Raw genomic sequence first — 22214 nt, 5'->3', positions numbered from 1 at the left:
ATTGCAAACACACAGGAAGTAACTAAAGTTTAAAATAAAAGTTATACAAACTTTTAATAAAGCTAAGGACAAATAAAAGGTTCTTATTTTCTATGGCCCACAGACAACTCTGTCACTTAAATGTTGCAGCTTGCAAAAACATTTTTATCTAAGAGGAAAACAGCTGTACTGTTTTGGAAAAGATACAAGGCAATTTTCCATTACCAATAAAAAGCTTCTGGGAAAAGAGGAAACACAGATTTGTGTTAAAATACATTATAGGTTTTGCAAAAGCAGAAACTTCAACACAGGAAAACTTTTAAAGTAAATAGACTAGCCCGACACTTACCTCTCTCTAATGGTGGGATAAAGACCCTGCCAGTTTGGGGCCGGGATAAGGTTGTTGTTACTGAGATTCTGCTGGTGGTACTGCTGGACGCTGGTGCTGCTGGAGTTGGCTGGCTTTTTACGGGGGAATATATCAGCAGCCATCTTCTTCTTTTTAGTCTTCAAGGTAATTATTTCATAACAAACTGGTGGCAACTTGCTGCTGTTGCTACTGCTGCTGCTGGTATTTGCTTTCTTCGAGCTTTTCTTGGACCTGTTCTTTACCGTCTCTGGAAGCATCAAGAAGAAGGTGAGACATTTCATGTTCTTTTCCTTGTCATCTACCATGAGTACAGTGTGTCTCTCTTTAGAGTTAGATATCCCAAATTGGTTTGAGCATCAAGGAAAAGAGATTAGCCCGAGCTAAGAGGTTAACTGAAACCAACAAAGCTGATATTTTGCTGCTTTTCTCAGCCAGGCAAGGTGACCTTTTCACTATGTTGAATAGAAACTGGCTTTAAGTTTTATCCAGTACTGGGTCTGTTAAATATATCCCCATCATGATTCCTGTTTCTCTTATTTGCTCATAAAAATAACTGTTTCCCAGATCACCTGAAAATGCTACACTGCAAAGATGACAGGCACAGAGCTGTAGCACTTGTTTTCTGAATTAGGTTAGCAAGATGGGCTGGAGCTGCGTGAGTCTGTTCAGCCGGCTGAAGTTGTGTGGTGAATGGATCGGAGGAGAGTAGGTATTACAGCCCTGCAGATGGAGTCAGACAGCCAGTGCTCCGAGCCAATAGCTGAAGTCACCAATCATGATTGGACCAAGCAAAACAGTGACACCTATTGTAACATGCATAGTTCTGATATTAAAGGAACAGCAGTTGCATTTTCTCCTCTACTGTATTTTTAAATAAGATAAATAACATATGAAATATATTTGACAACAGGAAGGGAGGAGTTTATGCCCACAGATTTCTCTTCAGTAGACATACATTATGTTCCCAGTTAAGCAGGATCAATTAACAAAGGGTAGGGACAGATATCTACTCTATATTTCTACTAAAATCTTTTTCCCGGCAGCATTTAGTTTCAAATACTTAAAACAAAATCCTCCAGTCTATAAAGTGAAAAGCGTTATTAATAGCAAAACACATTTATTACACTTTAAAGGCTAAGGATGTTATTCTTCTTTTTCTTAGCCTCTTTTGAGTGTAAGTCATAGTCTAGTGCTAAATAAGAGAACTGAGGCCATGTGTTCAGTTTACCTCCCAATGTTTTCTAGCTTCTATAACGGACTTTGACAGTAGTCTCAGGTCACAAAATACTGTTAATTAGATTAAGATTATACCAGTACACCTAAGCACACTGAAGCATAAGATAAATTCTAGAAGCAAAAATAAAAACAAATCTGTTGATCAATGTTTAAAGTCTGTAATTCACTAAAAATATTTCAGATGGGGCCCTGTTCAGGATCTCAAAATTCAACTTAACTGTTAAGGCTACATTTAGTCTTGTCTTAATTTTAAAGAATATAATCCACAACTTCTAACACAGAACCAATAACAAGGCTATTCAAAATGATAAATGTTCGGATTCCACCTAATTAAAATGCAAACAGGTTCTCTCTGCTTTGAATTAGAAGAATATAAGCTACTATTTGATTTTTATGGGTGTGAACCCTCCAACAATTTCTACCATTGGTGAGTAAAAAAACAAAAAAACACCTGCTATAGGTTCTACATATGCTTATTTACTGTAAAGAGGGACTAATGGAAATATTTAATCTCACCCCTATCTATTTGGATCACTCTCATTTGTTCAAAGCAGCCATTTGCTACCCCCCAGGCAAATGCACCCTTCATGACCACAGCCCTCCTTGTTGTAACATTTGTCTGAATGGCTGCCTGACACAGTGAGGGCTCAGCAAACAAGAGTTATGATTGTTATTGTTATAATTAATAATCTGTTAAAGTCAGTCACCAGAAATCAGTCTTTAAATCCCTAGAACACTAAATTGAACCAAGAAATATCCTCTTTATTGTTGTTATTATTCTTAACACCATTTGCAAAGCCTCTGTAAGAGAACCACGGCCTTTAGCAGGTACCTGTCTCCATTTTAGATGGATCCTGAAGCACTGCTTATTATGTTTATCATATTCTCAATACCAGAACACACACATACATACAGACACCTCCAAATCATCTTCACACGCACTTTTAACACACAATGTTAGAGAGGGATCTAGAAACCAGCTTAAAAAGCACATAGAGAAAGTCAAGAACAAGTAAGCTCCTATTGACCTAATTATTCAGAATAGGGTTAATACTAAAGGATTTCTCTCCTGCTCAAGTGCTACTGAACTTCCTGACCGCTTCCTCACAGGAAAGCCCCCATGCCAGGTAGGCCTTTCTGACTGGGATTAATCTCATAAATATTTCTAACAAATCTAGTATCTGGCTTTTCAGGTCAGAAGTAATCAATTAGAATGGAAAGGGAAACCAGCTGCTTTGAGGCAGACATACTATTAATTGGTAGCTGGATGCAGACAAAAGAGAAAAAACACAAAACACAGATACAAGAACTTAGAAGGGTTTGTGATCTTTACTCATTTTGCATATAGCTCAATATCCATCACCAAGAAGTCTCCAAAAAACATGGCTCTTACACCACTAAGTTAAAGAAAAAAAAATAAAGTGCACGTAACTTTATGAGAAAGAGAATTATGCAATATTATAGAACAAGTTTTCTAAAATTAAAGATTTCAGTTATTTAGAAAAGTAAGTTTTGTAGAAAATTCTGACAATACTAGTTAAATGAAGTAGTGCTAAATGTGAATCATCTACAACAGTGCTACAAAGAGGGGCATTATTACTCCAATGTATGTAAGGACTGATGAGCATGGCTGTTTAAAATCAAGAGAAAAAAATTGTCTGACAGCTACTTTTTCTTACCACGGTAATAAGGCAGGTAATACAGGTTCTTGCTACTGAAAATGCAGTTGAAGGATCAGCAGCAGCATCTACAGGGAGCCTGTTAGTAACCCACAATCTCAGCCAGACTCTGGATCAGAATCTGCATTTCATATGGTATTCAAGGTTGAAAAAAACCTCACATAGATAACTGCCGACTACTAGATGTCTTCCCAATGATCCAGTACCAACATCTGGTGCCATATGTTGCATTCAACTATTAAGTGAATTGAAAATAATTCAAAATAATTTAATTTGGTTTGGACATTAAAAACTTAACAACCCCTCACATCTTGTTCTAAAATTCTTCTGATTAGGCCCCAAATGTCAAATTCCAGGATTGAGGTGTGCAGACAGCCAACTGAGAGGGACCAAGATATTTTCTGGAAAGGAAGCACAGGCCCCAATTATTTTAAAAGATAATGACAGTGATGATTTCAGGCGGAAAAATAAGGAATTAAAAAATGTCAACTATGAAGCAGACAAATCACTTAGTATTTTAAAATGGTCTACTTGACTATTCTATTTCAACAAATTAGCAATGTAGCATGGTAAAATCAGCAATCAATCTAGTTCAGTCCTGGCTGGGCCACTTAAAATACAGAAAGGGGAGTATGTGAACAAATCATTTAGCCTTTAAGGACCTCAGTTTTCCTCAGCTATAAGATGGAAGAGATTCACCCAGAATGAATGTTTTTCGAACTTTACACTCAATCCACAGTCAGAAAGGCATTTTATATTCTGACTTAGTACTAAACATAAACACACATACAGGCACACAAATGGAAAGAGGTGGTTCAAAAAACAAAACCTACTCTTAGCGTGTTATGATATACAATCTGATATTTCATATTTTCTTCTTTCTTCTTTTCTTTTTAATGTTGGTCATAATCCATTCAACTGATCTCATGACCACAGTTTAATAAACGCTGGTCTAGGTTACTTGTAAGGGCATTTAAGGTTTAACACACTAGGTTCTTTTCTATCAAGAATTTGGACTAGGGACCACCAGATGACGACAAGTTCATGAAACTCTTCAAACTTCATGTGAAATTGGCAGTATGTGTGCATTTATTTTTCTAGAAAGAGAAGTGACGGCTTTCATCAGCCCTGAGTAATTGCAACCCAGAATACAATAAAATGTTAGGGTTAAAATGTTATAAAACTTTAAGACTTATTTGAATATACAAAATTTTGGTATCACTTTATTCTTTCATTTCTATTGTCTACTACATTAAATACAAATTATGGCTTCTTTTCCTCCTTGATTAAATATAAATAGTTAAAACTCCATCGGTTGAGTCTGTAACCCAGAAACATCACCCACTGTGTTGACGGGTAAAAAAGGATAGCAGCCTGATGCCTACTGCCACATTTTACTCCTAAAATTTCTTTCCAGTTGGCATTTTATCACCTGTTTCTAGACCTCCTGAATTTTAGAGCTGTCTGCCCTAATGAGGTAAATATAGGCCAAGAAGCCCATCAAATTTGTATGAAAGTATTCCCAAAATAAAACATACTGACCAAGCCATGTATTAGGTGTTGGGCATACAGTGGTGAGCAAGATTAGAAACCAAACTTAAAAGGTTAGCTAATAATAGTGGGTTTCAGTTGATTTTATAATTGCCAGAAAGCTGAATCACTATTAACTTATTTCCATTCAATTCTCAATCACAACAAAATTATCAACAGAATTTAAGCTCACTTAGATCATCCTTTTCACCACTGGAAGGTTTGTCAGCAATCCTACCTTTATTTAATACAATCTTACATATTCAGTTTGCAGACTTGAATGAGGTTTGAAACTGAAAGGGATTCCAGAAATCATTTAATGCAACTCTTTTCTCACGGGTATGGCAACTGGGTGTCAGAAGTTTAAGGGGTTTGTGAAAATTCCATAGTAAAGAAGTGGGGCAACACCTGGATTACAAGGCGGATCTCATGGCTTGTCATGTTGTTTGCTTCATTCACTCTAATATTCACCCATAGTAATTACCTCACATATGATTGTTATATTTCAAAACTACTTTAAAATAAAAAGCTTTCTTTTAAAGTTTACAAAGATGAACACCATGAACATATGTAGTCTGCACCCCTGTAGGGGCACACTACAGGTAACGATGCGGAAAGGATACTTGTGGAATGAGATGGAAGGAAGGAACCGCAGTGAGGACGCTGCTCGAAAACAGAAGAGGCTCTCCAGGTAAAATAAAGTTAGAAACCAGCTATTCACGGTTAACACCAACTTCTATGTCAACAACTAATAATGCTGGCAACTCTTGTTTAACTTGCTCTAACTCTGGACTCCTTGTCTGGACTTGTACATGGTTTACTACAAGGCACCTAAAAAGTAATAGCAGTGAGGTTAACAGAGGTTTAAACAAGGTAAGGTAGACTGAAGAAATACCTACCACTTCCAAAAGTGAGTAACATAACCTCACAGAAGAGAGTAGTTTAACCTGGTAAGTTATGAGGGAATAGTGTTTTGTTTTTTGCTTGTTTGTCCCTTCAATACTGAGCAAAAATTATGCTTTTGATTTGGGAGGTAAAAAGATAAGCAACAAAATGTTGGCAGTCCCCAAAGTCAGTAGCAGCTGCTGGAAAACAGACTATATATGCTTTCTAAATTTGGAAACAAATATGGAGTCAAGTGCTGGCAGCATAGCATAGTGAAAAAAGCAAGAGCCAATAACAAGTGACCTTAAGGTTAGTATCTGTGAGCCTCATTTTCCTCATCTGCCAAATGGGGTAATTAGACCCAGCTTCTCCCTCAGGTTTATTGTGAAGGCAAGATTATATGTTTTGTGAAAGCACTTTAGTCAAAAACACTTTACAAAGGTAAGCTCTCACCATTAGCAGCAATTGTACCCAAAGGAGGAAACATTTGTGATGCAATCATCTAAAACACAAAAACTCAAAGATTAATCTAGCTCCTCATCCTTATACTCATTCAGACACTACAGCTACTGACATTTCATCCTATCTGCAGGCTTCCTCTAGCCCCACCTGTGGGCCAAGCAGGTCCCATTTTGCTGTGAATCTGATTTTGCAGAGAAGGTTCAATAATAATCAAGATCTGTGCTGTGCACTGTGATCGGGTCCACACCCAATGTCCAAATCCCACAGTATTATTTCCAAACCTGCACTTGAACTCACACTTCAGGCTGGGTGCCCACTGTGGACTTCAAACCTCCATGAGGCCACCTGTTGGCTGATGCACTGCTGTACCCACCTCCTGAGACAGCCTCCTGCAAGTAGTCCATCTAGCCACCCAGCCATATCTCACTAGCAATTCAATTTGGCCTCTCTCGACAATGACCCAGTTTGAATTCCAGCACTAAGGGTGATAACTAAGGCCAAGTATTTGGTCAAGGCATACTTCAGTGCTGTCCACAAGGATAAGGTTCATGGTCAGTTTCATTAAGTCACCTTTTCACCACATAGAGCTCCAGTTAACCTTGAATTGTACTTTAGATTTGGGGTGGGCAGGGGGCGGGGGGGAATGCCGAAAGGTAGAATGTGGTAATTCTTAGAAGGCAGGGAACGATGATTCTTTTTAAAATTCCATATGGCACTTACCGTGACATTTGACGATTCTAGCTCTTACATACACACTGTGTCTCAGTGTGCACCTCGTTTGGAATACTAAACAACTCATCTAAATCCCAAATTATTCTCTTCCATACATTTAGTGATCTTGAAAAGGGGTATATAAAGTTTACCAGGAGATACTCTGAAGATGGCTATTTAAAGGAATATTATACTTTCTTTTGTAAAGTTGAAGGTACTTCAATAAAAAGGCAATCAATTGCTACATTTTACATACTCTGCATCAAGCTTGTCCAACCCACAGCCCCGCAAGAGGCCTAGAATGGCTTTGAATGCGCCCCAAACAAATTCGTAACCTTTCTTAAAACATTATGAGAATTTTTTTTTCTGCAATTTTTTTAGTTCATGGGCTATCATCAGTGTTACCATATTTTATGTGTGGCTCAAGACAATTCTTGCAGCGTGGCCCAGGGAAGCCAAAAGATTAGACAGCTCTGCTCTAGATGATCTCATGGTGCCTTTCCTCAGGTGTAAGTATTGACTACACGATCGCCTATCTTTTCCAATTATAGGTTTCTAGGATTTAAAAAATCTGTACAATATTTGGCAGAAATAGCGATTTGCTTAATTTTCTTTACATTTTAATATGATTATGACCAATAGCCAACTAAAACTCTATATGTATATATGTGCCGTATTTTATGGATTGTACATTCCTTGTGCCTCTCCTACCCTTGCCACTTTAACATCTCTAAAACTGGCTTGTGTTTTTTAATTGATGTCATCTCATGAGTATAACTATTAGGCTTTTTTTTTCCTTTCTTAGTGGTACATAAAGTAATGGCATGTCTTACACCTGATGGCACCCTCCAGTCAGTGAAATACGGTAAAATCTGTACAATTCAACAGAAAGAAAGAAATCTTTTTTTTAGATTGCTTAATTATTTCCTTAACCAGGCAAGATGATGGCTCAGAATTCTGGCTGAACTACATTAGAATAATTGAGCTTTCATCAAGTAGTTATTTGATAAAGTATATAATCACAATTCTCAATTGAGACTGCTACTATGACAACCATTGATATGGTAGAATATCTAGATGGAAATCTCAAAATGAGAATTTGCATTGCCAGGACGGGTAAGAGTTCCAGCATTAATATAATGCATTTCTAATATTTTCTCATGCCACACAATTGTACATAAAACTGTACATAAAATGTACATAAAACTGATCAGTATAAGCCTGTAACTCTCTGGGTAATACTTGCTAAAGATATTTTATCAATCAATTCAAAATTTATTAACTTAAAACTACTTTATACATAGGTTAAATCTAGAGCTAAATGACTCCTTAGAAGACATTGCTTACTTTCAAACAAATAGAATCCATATTAACATGTTAGCTTAAGACAGAGAAACATTATCGTAATAAAATGATCCCTATATATATATGACTCTCTACTAGGTACTTGAAAATAGTCTATCCAAAGAAAAGTAAAATCAAGGCTCAGCAGGTTCCTTTCAAAAAGGCTTGAATGGGGCTGTTCCAATAGAAGACTTCAATCCTACTGGGAATGCTGGAATGGAACAACCTCACCCAACCATTGCTGTGGCTTTCTCCAGGTCATTTGTTGGCTTTAAAAAACAGAAGAAGAAAATAATATGTTTTGGTCAAAGAAAAAGAAAAGTGTTTCCAAAGATATGTTATACTTTGGCTAGTAATAGCTTTTTTTTTCTCTGATATTCGAAAGATAGTCACCAAGAACATCTCCTCAATCAGATCATCAAAGTCCAAAGCTTCTCTCATTTGGTTACCGGAGTATCTTGTTCTATTTGGGAAAAACACCTTTTCCAAGGAACACATGGCATGGGAAGAAAGAATCCAGACAACCAGATACTCTACGTCAGTCCTGATTATTAGTGCGGTTCTAAGTGTAAGTTCTATACCTTTAGTCACTCAGTACTTATGAAGTCTCCTGTCCTTACAATTTACTGCCTCCTAACCATCAACACCAAAACACCTGAATGATATCAATTATCTTAGATTTTAAATTGTGCTCACTGTAAAATGAACAGGACAGGTTGGGAAAGGCAAGGCCAGAAAAAACTTTTTTTTTTTTTGGCAAAACCACATAGAAAAGACCAGTTACAATTTCACATTTTGACAATCACTATACACATATCCACAAGGTCTCAATTAATTCTATTTAATGAAATGCCTTCCTTTGTTTTACAATATATATGATCAGAATGAAATCTAGTTATTTTGGGCAAACAATACAAGATCTAACACTAAGAGGTCTGCTATGCTGAGTGAAATCTGAGAAATCTTGCTGTGGGAAAACATAAACATCCATGAAGTTACAACGCAGCTTCACACTCAATTTCTAACATACCTTCTCTCGAGTAGCTATCACCAAATAAAAATGAAAAAAAGGCACATACATTTCTAAAATAAGTAACAATAATATTCCCTAACAAAAAATTCAAGTAGAATTAGAAGGCCATTACACAGCGTTATTATAGAAACCAGTTTCTGGCAAAAACTCAAAGTAAAAGCTCTTCTAGAACCAAATTAAAAGATATGTTTTATGCTACTTTTTTTTTTTTTTTTTTTGAGGGGGGTTTCACTCTTGTTGCCCAGGCTGGAGTACAATGGCACAATCTCGGCTCACTGGAACCTCCGCCTCCCGGGTTCAAGCAATTCTCCTGCCTCAACTTCCCAAATAGCTGAGATTACAGGCATGTGCCACCATGCCTGGCTAAGTTTCTATTTTTAGTAGAGATGGGGTTTCACCATGTTGGTCAGGCTGGTTTCGAAACTCCTGACCTCGTGTGATCTACCTGCCTAGGCCTCCCAAAGTGCTGGAATTACAGGTGTGAGCCACCACGCCTGGCCGTTTTATGCTTTTAATTAGCTTAAAAGTATACAATCCCCATCAACTGTTGTGAAGCACACAATAGAAAGGCACAGTGTACTTTAAATGTTAGTATAATTTTAAATATAACACCACCAAGTAACATTCACAGACTACCACCATTTGCTGCAGGAAATAATAATCTGACACTGATAAAGTATTTCTTTGTTGCTTCAACCTCTCATGCTATTATAATCAGAATAAAAATTGCAGTTCTATACCTAGCTTGATCACATGTATTAGAACTAAGAAAATAGAGTATGTCAAAATAATTCAATTCTCTAATAATATTCTCTAAAATACAAATAATTATTTTTTTAATTAAGAGCTACTATATAAGTAGGTCAGTACTTGAACTGCCCAGAGATTTAGAGTAAAATAAACTAACTGCTCATGAAATAATGCTAAAATAAGTCTCCCTTAAAGTGGGGACTATTCATGAAAACGTGTTCTTAAATTTGAGTTTCTTCAATCTCTGCACCACATAACAGTAGGGAGGACAGCATTTATAATACATATGAACATTAACCATAATAAACAGATTAAAAACATTAAAGCCAAATTACATCTTCAAAGAGTGGCAACTCAACTGTCAGTATCTTAATTTTTAAAAAAAATAATACATAGAGAAGCAACCACTCCACCACAGTTAACAGAGATATGAACTCATACTAGATCCATGGTGATGATGACTGGAACCAGACCAAGGAAGGACAATCTCTGAAAATAGTGATCACAATTTACACCTGAGTCAGGTCTCTCTGCATAAGGATTTTACTTGTCATCTGTGGAAATGCCATGATTTCTACTAAGAGTTCCGTAGTAGAGGTCTACGTAGTTCCAGGTCTACTAAGAGACCTGGGTGATGTCAGTATTTGATTGAAGTAACACCCTCTTGTAAAATTTAAAATATAGCATCATAAATGAGACAAAAAGAGGCATGTGGTCAAATCTTAACTGTACTCTGTAATGCTCTTCCCTAAGGGGCTAGCATCTAAACTGAGGAAGGTCTCTTCTTACATGCCACAGGAATGCAAGCAAGCATCTGCCCCAGAGAAAGGGAAGAAATTCCACCTCACCTTTACCAGTGAGAGGAAGCATGGTTTGCAATTCATTTTAGAGCTCCAAGGCCTGGCTCAACTCACAATTAGATCTTTTGACTCATCCTCTTCATTCACCCACCCTGCAAACCAGACTATTCCCACACTACAAATGGTCCACTGCTTCCTGCCATCCTCACTGCGCTTTCTTCTGTACGACCCTACTTATCAAAAGCCTACCCACCCATTCTTCAAGATGCAGTCCAAAGGATACCTCAGCAAGGAAAGTTTCCTGATGCTTCCAGACTCATCATGCCCAACTGCAGTACTTTCTCACATTCTATCTTGCCTTATGTTGCCTGATTAAAGTGTGCTTATTCTGAGGACTGCATCTCCATATTTGCAACAGTGCCATGCTCACACACCTGGCTTTCAATGTTTATACAAAAGGAGGTTAAAGCCCAATCCTTCCAAGTCCAATGAGAACTCTAGATCACACTTGTGGAGTGCAACTGGTCCTAGATCAAAACGGTCTGAAACTAAGGTGTACGGTGTTTCTAGCTGACTGAAATGCAAGCTTAGACTAGGTAGAGTGGCAAAGAACCTGAATACCTATTAAATGTGTCCTGGGGCTCTCCTGAACATGTCTAAGCACAAATGCAGTATTATAATACTACATTAATCTCACAGCTAATCCAACAGTAAACACCAAAGCTCAACTTAAAGCAAGTCCCTACATGCTTAGAGTAAGGCTTTGCAACATTAAAAGTCTAAAATTTAATGTAATATAGATATTCACAGGGAAGTGTGGGTTAACCAGGAACAAGAACTATTAACAGGACAAAGCTGCCTTTATCAACCAGCCTCAATTCATGGCCTGGCATATTTATTTATAGTGCTAGTAAAGCATTTTAATGATTTAATGAACTGGAAAGGATGATAAATTCTCAGCAATTCACGTGAAAAGAGGAAAGCAGTCATATGAATAATCAAAAAAAAAAAAAAAAAAGGATAATTAAAAAGACTTTCTAATGTGGTCCTGAAATGTGTTTCATCTGTACTTAACATTGAATCGATGAATTTCCACTACATTAGACATACCCAATCTTCAAACAAAGTAATAAAATGAGCTTGTGTGTACAGGACAGTAGGAAAATGCATGCCTCCCCTGCAAATACACCACAATTCTAAGATGGGCAATGTCTCATTTCAGATTACTGCAGAGCAAAAGCACAAGCGGAAAAGTATAGTGCTTACATGTGTAAGTCTCTGTGTCTCACTTCACCGAGAGGAATCAGACAAGTAATCAGGTGCTTGACTTTTTTACAAAAAAATAAAGAATTCTCAACTTCCATCTATACATTCCCTTACAACATTGAAGTAACAGGCCAGGTGTGGTGGCTCACGCCTGTAATCCTTGCACTTTGGGAGGCCGAGCCGGGAGGATCACCTGAGGTCAGGCATTCGAGACCAGCCTGGACAATGTGGTGAAACCCCATCTCTACTACAAATACAACAATTAGCCAGGCATGGTGGCACGTGCCTGTAATCCCAGCTACTTGGGAGGCTGAGACAGGAGAATAGCTTGAGCCTGGGAGGCAGAGGTTGCAGTGAGCACAGACCACGCCATTGCACTCCATCCTGTGCTACAGAACGAGACTCCGTCTCAAAAAAAAAGGAGTAAAAATAAATGGAAATTATGGTATCAGTAGTGGAATAACTTATTTTTGGCCAAAGCTGGAAAGTCTCTTGCTGGGCCAGTGTGTTTATGGAACCTTTACCACCAGCAATGATTTTAAAAACCATTAAGAGTGTTGAAAATGTAAACAAACTGTTTTAAACTCATGTTGGCCTAAATAAATAAATAAATAAATCTGCTTGAATTTTTCAATAACGAATTCACTGGCTATAAAAGTATATTTCTTAGAAGGCAGGGTGAGGAAAATTCATTCCATGTGTGCCTGTTGTTTGATGTGTATATGAATTAAAAGTATGAAGCCTTTTAAGCAGTTCTGACTTGCACTGGTCAAGAAAATATCTAAGCAGAACAAGTGACCAAATCCCTCTGCAACCTCCCAGCAACATCTGCTAGTGGTGATGCAGAACAAAGACTGCCATAGGGATCATTTGCTCCTAACAGAAAAGGCAAGAGTTTCTCCAGGAACTACAAAACATAGAAATTGCCCCATAGTTGGCTCTGTAACTTTTCTTACTATTGATGCTGTTGGTTTCTAAGCCATCTGAAGGTCCCCCAGTGACTCTTGAGCAAAAATGAACAGTGCCAAAGGAGCAGTAAAGTCACCTTACTTTTCCCCAGTCCTCCTCACCCACACCTGAATGATGGGGGATTTAGGCATAGTGGTAACATGGCCTGGGTAAATGCAAAATAGCTACTGTGCATTCCCCTTTGCAATAATCAACGTATTGTTTCATGGGGAATCTCTGGGAGATGCAACAGTAAAAATTATTGATTTTATTAAACTTCAGCTGTTGAGTACACACTTTTAAAATATTCTACATCATAAAATTGGGAAGTGTGCACAAAGCATTTCTGGGGAAATTGAAATAGAATGGTTTCCTTGAGAAAAAACATGTGTACAACTATTTGTGTTACAAGTCAAACCAGCAGCTTTCTTCTTGAAATACCATTGTTACTTGACAGAAGAAGCAAAGTATGCTTATTCAGACTAAGGTATTTGGCAGACATTTTCTCAAAAATGAATGAAGTGAGCCTGTCACTGCAAGGAAAACTGACAGTATTTATCGCTGATAATAAAATTCAAGGCTTCAAGCAAAAATTAGAATTTGGAAACCTTGATTACACCACCACGAGCCTGACAGCTTCCCGATACTCAAAAGACTGTTCTGATAAGAGTAGTGATATTAAATGAACATGATTTTTGATACTGTATAATGAAATGTGTCAACACTTGAAAGATTTGCATAACTCAGTGAACCAACCTTTTCTATTAAGAATGCAATTACAATATAAAATCATGCATTGGTAAAAGATCCAAAGTACAAGACTGACCAATGGATTTAAAGTATAACAAGTGTACAAAACATTCACTGATATGGTTTTAGATTCTACATGGTAATTTAAGAAACTACTATTTATGAAGCTTTGGTGAGGTATCAAATATCCACAATCATCTGAAAATGCTATTAAAATATTCTTTTCCAGCTATACATCTGTATGAGGCCAGATTTTCTTCATATGCTTCAATGAAAACATTTATTTTTAAATAAACACTTTTTTCTTTAATTTCGACTAAATATTAATAGATATGACCCCTATAAACACGTGAGCCAATTAAACCTCTTTTCTTTATAAATTAAACAGTCTCAGGTAGCTGCTTTACAGCAGTGTTAGAACGGACTCATAGAGCTATTAACAAAAAAAAAAATTCTTAATGAACTATATACAAGATCAGGGCCAAGTTTTTACACATACCTGCTTTTTCCCTTTTATTCTCCTAGAAAACAGTAACTAATTCTCAGAGCACAATTCTCAACCATTCACTCCAAAATATATTTTTGCACATTACAGACAGAATGAAGGATACAAGAACCAATCTCTGCCACAAAAATTAAGAGCGGTGGCTCACGCTTGTAATCCCAGCATTTTGGGAGGCCAAGGCAGGCAGATCACCCGAGGTCAGGAGTTCAAGACCAGCCTGGCCAATATGACGAAACACTGTCTCTACTAAAAATACAGAAAATTAGCTGGGCGTGGTGGCGGGCGCCTGTAATCCCAGCTACTCAGGACGCTGAAGCAGGAGAATCACTTGAACCCAGGAGGTGGAGGCTACAGTAAGCCGAGATCGTGCCATTGCACTCCAGCCTGGGCAATAAGAGCGAAACTCCGTCTCGGGGGAAAAAAAAAAAAATTAAAAGCAGTCAAAGAGCTACTATTCCATCTGTTCAATGGCACTGGTTGGCATCTCGTTAATACCCCAACCTCAGAAAACTCACAGAATACAGGGTGCAAGATCGTATTAATTGACATCCTCTTTGAAGACATTAAGAAAAATATTGTAAATGAGCTTTGAGGTAGACAAGTACACCTACAAACTTCACATAAACCAGCAAGAAAACAAACATCTTTCTCCGAAAATTTGCTTTCTCCTACATCGTATTTCCTTAGGAGAATCGGGGGTAGCGATCTTTGGTGTTCTCCTAAAGCAAGTATGGCTGCCAATGTTTAAGATAATTTGTTAACTTTTTTCTTTCATTTAAAGAGAGACATATCAGGCAGAAACTGCCTCTTCCTACAGGGCCATTTTAATATTATATCTACAGAGTATGGCATTTGACACTATACAATATCAAAATATTCCTACATACTAAGTAGAAAAAATGATTTGTTAGAAATAAAGTTTAGGTTAGGACTTTGTAAAAGTCCAAAAGAAATACTTAATCTACCAGCAATAACATTTCATTTAAAAATACAGGGAACCCTTGAATGCTATGGGTTTAAACTGCTCTGGTCCACTTATATTTAGATTTTTTTCAATAACTATATTGGAAAATTAGTTGGGAGATTTGTGTAACAATTCAAAAAAAAACCCGATGAACTGCACAGCCCAGATATATCAAAACTTTTTTTTTAAGTTTTGTATTTTGTTAATGGATAAAACATGTAGCTATTAATCTGTTTTATCATTTACTACCACAAAACATACACACATCTATCAGAGTTATCAAAATTTATGCACACACATACTGACGGTATATAGTGCCATTCCCAGTCCAGAGAAATGTAAACAAATGTAAAAAGGCAGCATTAAATCACAAAGGCATAAAATTAACTGTAGTACATACTATTCTACTGTAATAATTTCACAGCCATCTCCTGTTACTCCTGTGGTGAACTCAAGTGTCGCCAGTATCTGCCTAAAATGCCGTATGACGCTAATCATCTCAGCATGAGCACTTTCACTCCCCAATATATTGCTTATGGCAGTAAAATGTGAACTCTGGTGGTTCTTGCGTATTTCTCATCATGTTTAGTGCAATACAGTAAACCACGAATAACACCACGAGACCCATACAAAGTGCCACTAGTGATGCTGGAAGTGCTTCCAAGAAGCATAGAAAATACATTACAAGAAAAAAGTTAAATTGCTTGATATGTATGGTAGATTGAGGTCTGTAGCTGTGGTCACGCACCATTTCAGAGAGATGACTCATCTTGTAAACAGATGATGTAAACTCACAATATTGATGAATACAGTACAGTTCTATAAATGTATTTTCACTTCCTTATGATTTTCATAACATTTTCCCTAGTTTATTGTAAGAATGTAGTATATAATATATATGACATATAAAATATGTGTTGACTGTTTATGTTCTCAATAAAACTTCGGGTCAACAGTAAGCTCTTAGCAGTTAAGCATTTGTGAGTCAAAAGTTACACATGGATTTTCAACTGTGCGGGTGGGAGGTGGCGGTCGGGGGGGCATCAGTGCCTCTTTATGCTCAAGTTGTTCAAGTCTTTTACTAGAGCTAGTCTCCAAACACTTTCCCATCTTAACTCTTAAAAAAATTTTAAGAGGTTGTACATTTTAGTAGGATTCTGATCCTCACAACTACTTCACACTCAATAACTATATTAATACTATAGAAACACCGTAAAATCAAAATAAATATAGGTTGTCCTTATCTTGAGCATCTCATTTTCCTATAAGCCAACCCAAACACCATTATATATTGACATCCCTAACCCACACCCACCTAGTCAAATCCGTCACTGCCTGGTGACGATTTTGAGTACTTGCTAGGAGATATTCGCTAGCTAAGAGTTCAGAACTCATTCTGACATTTTGGGGAGATCACTGATAAGAGAAAATAGCTAACAAAGTAATAAATTTCAAGTACGCGGCCGGGCGCGGTGGCTCACGCTTGTAAACCCAGCACTTTGGGAGGGCGAGGCGGGCGGATCACGAGGTTAGGACATCGAGACCATCCTGGCTAACACAGTGAAACCCCGTCTCTACTAAAAACACAAAAAATTAGCCGGGCGTAGTGGCGGAAGCCTGTAGTCCCAGCTACTTGGGAGGCTGAGGCAGGAGAATGGCGTTAAGTAAACTCGGGAGGCGGAGCTTGCAGTGAGCCGAGATCGTACCACTGCACTCCAGCTGGGGGACAGAGCAAGACTCTGACTCAAAAAAAAAAAAAAAAAAAAAAAATTCAAGTACGCGTGAGCTGATCCCCACTGATCCCACAGAAATACTTGTTGAATGGTATTAAATTAACTACACAATCTACTAATTTAAATAAAGAAATTATACAGCATTTATTAAATAGGTGCTGAAATCATCTTGGGGAGGGGTGAGGAAGTTCGCCATGAGAGACTGACTGCGGCTGCACAGGGATCAAAAGTGACTGCACAAGTGACTGCACATGTGCATGCTCCCTCCACTGCCGACCACTTTCAGTAACAACCCACCCTCCAATAGATGAGCTCCAGCTTCAAGCACTTATTCATCCTGTCTCCCAAGGCCACAAAAGACGGTGAAAAAACCACAGGAAGAGCCAGAGCACTCTGGAATGCACCTCCACCAACACTGGTGTCTAAGTGGTGGAGCGGGGAGGGGCTATGCAAGAGAATGCTACCAACAGCTCCCTGTAGCCTGAACCTGCATCCTGAGCAGAAGGAGGGACTTCTGGGTAGCTTCTCACCATTTTTTTCCATTGAAAATAAGATTTATTTTGGGAAAAGTCACCTGATATAACCTCAATTAAGAATTTTACCAATTTCCGGGTTTTCTAGGAATACAGATCATTCTCCAACAACACATTAAATGTAGATGGACTTTGGCCGAGTGCGGTGGCTCAAGCCTGTAATCCCAGCACTTTTCGAGGCTGTGGCAGGCGGATCACCAGGTCAGGAGACTGAGACCATCTTGGCTAACATGGTGAAACCCCCTCTCTACTAAAAATACAAAAACAAAATTAGCTGGGCATGGTGGCAGGCGCCTGTAGTCCCAGCTACTCCGGAGGCTGAGGCAGAATGGTGTGAACCCGGGAGGCGGAGCTTGCAGTAAGCCGAGTTGGCGCCACCGCACTCCAGCATGGGTTACAGAGTGACACTCCGTCTCAAAAAAATAAATAAAAATAAATAAAAAGTAGATAGACTTTATTGAATTTGACTTTTTGCTACATTCTCCATGAACAAAGGTCTGAAAATAGGTGACAGTCTACATTAGAAGTCCTTCTCTATCCACAGAGACCTAAAGTACAAAATAATAGCAGAGGGCCAAAATCAGTTCCTTACTATAGAGTAGGTATGTTTGCTGGTGATGGGTAGGCAAGACCGCTGCTTTCAAAAAAACTAGGTAAGTAGAAGAAATTAAGTGGCATTAAAAGACAAAAACTCTCACAAAGGCAACAAATACTTACAAGAGTCTCCAAAGCAGGTGTAGAACTTTAAGCAAGATGTGTTTTCTAACTGGGCTGTCCATTAATGGCCTAAACTGAGGGCAATGTGATTTATCATCAGAAAGATACATAGCTCAATGCTTTCCATTCAGCTTTGGCCAGCAGTACTGAATACTTAGGGTTCAGTATAAAATGAATTTGTGACAGTACTATTTTCAAAAGAATGAGTCTTCACGACAACAAAAAGTAGATCTAGTCAGAGTTACAAAGGCAAGGCAAATTCATCAGGTAGGATAGATGCATTAAAAGCACTGGAACTTGTGAAATTTTATTTCTAATATGCATGGTAATCATTGCTAAAATGTTTACACCTAATTAAATATGGGGAATGTTCTTACTTATCTAGCATCATAGAAAAATTAAGGAGAGATCAAATATACACAAGGAGCTAGGTATATCTTGAATTATTTTGACAGTAGAGTTGAAGAAAATTTTCACATTTTTGTGTATAGGTAACAGCTATTGGGCTTATCCATTTCTAAAGACAACATACATCATGGTTTTTGTTCATTGTGTATTCTTCAGTTGCATAAACAATCTCTAAAATAATCATCTTCTTTTCTTGCAAATCACACCACTTGCTTGCACAGTAAAAATCTACAAATATTTCTTGCTCTATTAAGAAAGAGAAGGAAAGGGAGTCTGGTTTTGAGATATTCCTGGATTTGAAGGACACAAAAGGAGCCTAGAAACACAGTAAGCAAAACTTGAAAATGACTGCTTGATAAGTGCAGCAAACCACCACAGCACACATTTACCTATGTAACAAACCTTCATGTCCTGCACATGTATCCTGGAAGTTAAAATAAAATATAATTAGAAAAAAAAGAAAAGAAAAGAATGCAAATACTTCAAGGGTCTGACACACAGGAGCCATGGAAAATAACGAGAAGTGTCCAAGAGATCAAACACAGTGCTCATCTACTTCTCAGATTTGTGTGAGGACTACAGGGGGCATAATAATTATTTAATATAATTCATATGAAAAATATAAAAATCAAGTATTTTAAAAATAATAAAATGACTGATATAAGGATTGCTGTAGGGATGACTACAACATTCTCTTGTCTGGAAAACTGAAGGTAAAGGACTAAGATCCTTTGATTTTGTGGATTTAGTAAAAGGTTAAATTATATGCATCTAGGTGGCTCTGAGGATTTCAAAATCACCTTAGAAGTGATTTCAGCAAGAACCTCATAGGTAAAAAGGCTAGAAGGGGTCATGAAAGATGTCCCAAACAGCAAGAAGGCATTAAAAGGGCCATGAAAGATGTCCCAAACAGCAAGAAGGCATTAAAAAGGGGAGAGCAAATGGTTATTGCCCACACTAAGGTACAAAATACTGCAGACTGGTTAAAAAACAAAATATAGTAACAATATATCACTGATATTTACCAGGGAACCAGGTATGTTTTGAAAACCTCCCAGGTGATGCCATGCCTACTCTTGATTAAAAACTGAAATATAAACAGAGAAGATTCTAGAATACAATTCACATAATTCAGATGTGAATCGGGGCACTTGGTTAGGCTTTTTTGTCAGTTAAGTGACCTGGACCTATCCATTAGTACAGTTTAGTACTTCACAAAGAGCACCCTATTTAATTCTCATAAACACTCTCTGTATTATTATCTCCATTATGAATTATAAATGTTCTTGAACTTCTCCCTTGCTGGTGGGATAAGTCAATGTTAGATCTACAAATGCTAAAACACTATGCATATGTTGCTTTATGGGAAATTCACTGAAAAAAAATGGAGAAGATAGACTATATTCATTTATTCAAAAAATATTTACTGAGCATCTTCTATGTGCTAGGCACTTGGGACACATTAATAAACATACTCACCCTCAAGGAAGTTATAGTCTAGCAGACGTAGGAAAGAGAGGCAATTCACAAAATAAATAAGTAAATAAATACATAGTAACTTAGAAGGTAATAGATGCGATAGAAAAATAAAATGCAGAGCACTGCAAGAGACATACGGGATGCAGATTGCAATTATAACTAGAGTAATCGCACAGACAAAATGCTATTTTAGTGAAGACCTGAAAGAGATGAGGGAGTTGACCATGAATATATCTGGGAGCTGGGGGGTAGGATAAAATATTATAGGCAGAGGAAAAAATCCAGTGCAAAGACCTAAAATGAAAATGTACCTGCCATGTTCAAGGATTAGTAAGGAAGTAAGGACGGCTGGAATGGAAAGCGCTGAGTGGGAGACAAGTGGGAGAAGAGGTCAGTTAGTGAGAATCAGATCATGTAGCGCTTTATTTTTAATTTTTATTTCCTTATTTGTTTTGAGACAGAGTCTCACTCTGTCCCCCAGGCTGGAGTGCAATGGCACGATCTCGGCTCACTGCAACCTCCACCTCCCAGGTTCGAGAGATTCTCCTGCCTCAGCCTCCCGAGTAGCTGGAATTACAGGTGTATGCCATCACGTCTGGCTAATTTTTGTATTTTTAGTAGACATGGGGTTTCACCATGTTGACTGGGCTAGTCTTGAACTCCTGACCTCAAGCAATCTGCCCACTCCAACCTACCAAAGTGCTGGGATTACAGGCGTGAACCACCACACCCGGCCCAGATCATGTAAGGTTTTATGAATCATTGTAAGAAAACTGGACTTTATTCTGAGTGACATGGAAGCCACTGGAGGGTTTTAAGCATAATGTGACTTGTGTTTTTAAAAGATCACTCTGATGTTAAGCTGATAGAAAATTAAAGAGAAGCCAGGGAAGGAAAAGGAGACCAGTGATCTGTTAGGAGGCCACAGCAATAATCCAGGAAAGAAATGCTGGAGACTTGGATAAAGACGCTGGTAGTACGGATGGGAAAAGTAGTTAAACTGATTCTGGAGACATTTTGAAGACAGAACAGGATTTGCTGACAACCTGGAAATAGAGTTGGAGAGAAAGAGAAGAGTCAGGAGGATTCCACATTTTGTTTTGTTTTGTTTTTGCTTAAATAACCTGAAAAAAATGGAGCTAACACCCATTAGGTTGGTGCAAAAGTAATTTGCCATTAACGGCAAAAAAACACGATTACTTTTGCACCAACCTAATAAAATGGGGCAGGCTACAGGTGGAGTAGGTTTGCAGAGAAAGATCAGAAATTTTGTTCTGGCCATATTTAGGTTGAAGTACCTTTCACATATTCATGTTAAGAAGTCAAAAAAGTAGTTGGAGTTGTCTGAGGTGGAAATATTCATTTAGGAGTTTTAAGTAGCTGCACAGTATTTTATTAAAGCCCTGTGACTATTTGTGCCAACAAGCTGGCAAGAACTGGGCCTTGGCACATTCTAAATTCATAGGCAGGTAAAAAGACAAAACCAGCACAAATTTAAAAACAACTGAAAAGAAACCAGAAGGACAGCGGTATAGAAGGAAAGACAACACAGTGTGGTGTCCTCAAGAAACAAATGAAGAGAGAATATTGAAACAGAAGGAATAACAAATTACATCAAATACTGCCAACAGGTAAAGATGTGACTTGAGTGTCAGATATAACTTGGAATATTTGCTTGTGAAAATTCCCTAGTGACTATCTCCTATACCACCACAACCAAGACAATATGCTCATGCATTGAATATGTTATACTTCATTCTTCCCAGGCATTCAACTTGTTTTTCTAAAAGAACCATCCATAAGAAAAATTTTGATCCAATTTAATATTTGGGACTCAAATCAGTAGACTTTTTAGAAATACCAGTTGATAAACTGCAGATGCTAATGATCACTTGCTAATATTCAATTCCCATGTCTTAAAAACATAAAATTACCTCTAGGCAACTTGGAAATGAAAGGACAGATTTTCTTTGTCCTGATGAAGAACTATGATAAACCAAAAAGCCAATATTCTACTATTCTTTCTCCTACTAAAATAAAGAACAACAACAAGTTTGTACATTACCACCATTACTATTCCATAATGTTCCAGAAACATGTTCCAGAAACTTGTTATAACGTTACAGAAAGCT

General features: G+C 37.7%; 1 protein-coding gene across 10 annotated transcripts in view; it reads right to left on the bottom strand.

Annotated features, from left to right (window-relative positions):
* LOC105481513 (BTB domain containing 3) overlaps positions 1-22214 on the bottom strand; it is a 35674-nt gene that overhangs the window by 7681 nt on the left and 5779 nt on the right. For 5 of the 10 annotated variants that reach the window (XM_011741139.2, XM_011741145.2, XM_071079671.1 and 2 more), the window contains exon 2: positions 329-596. In XM_011741139.2, coding sequence (XP_011739441.2) covers positions 329-471 — 143 coding nt within the window. In that variant the 5' untranslated portion in view covers positions 472-596. Of the gene's footprint in view, positions 1-328; positions 9424-22214 lie in introns of those variants that run through there. The other 5 variants (XM_011741140.2, XM_071079669.1, XM_011741143.2 and 2 more) reach the window with 4 other exon arrangements.

This window comes from Macaca nemestrina, chromosome 15 (assembly GCF_043159975.1).
Source record: "Macaca nemestrina isolate mMacNem1 chromosome 15, mMacNem.hap1, whole genome shotgun sequence".
Taxonomy (NCBI): Eukaryota; Metazoa; Chordata; class Mammalia; order Primates; family Cercopithecidae; genus Macaca; species Macaca nemestrina.
This window is presented reverse-complemented; position numbering and strand designations above follow the sequence as displayed.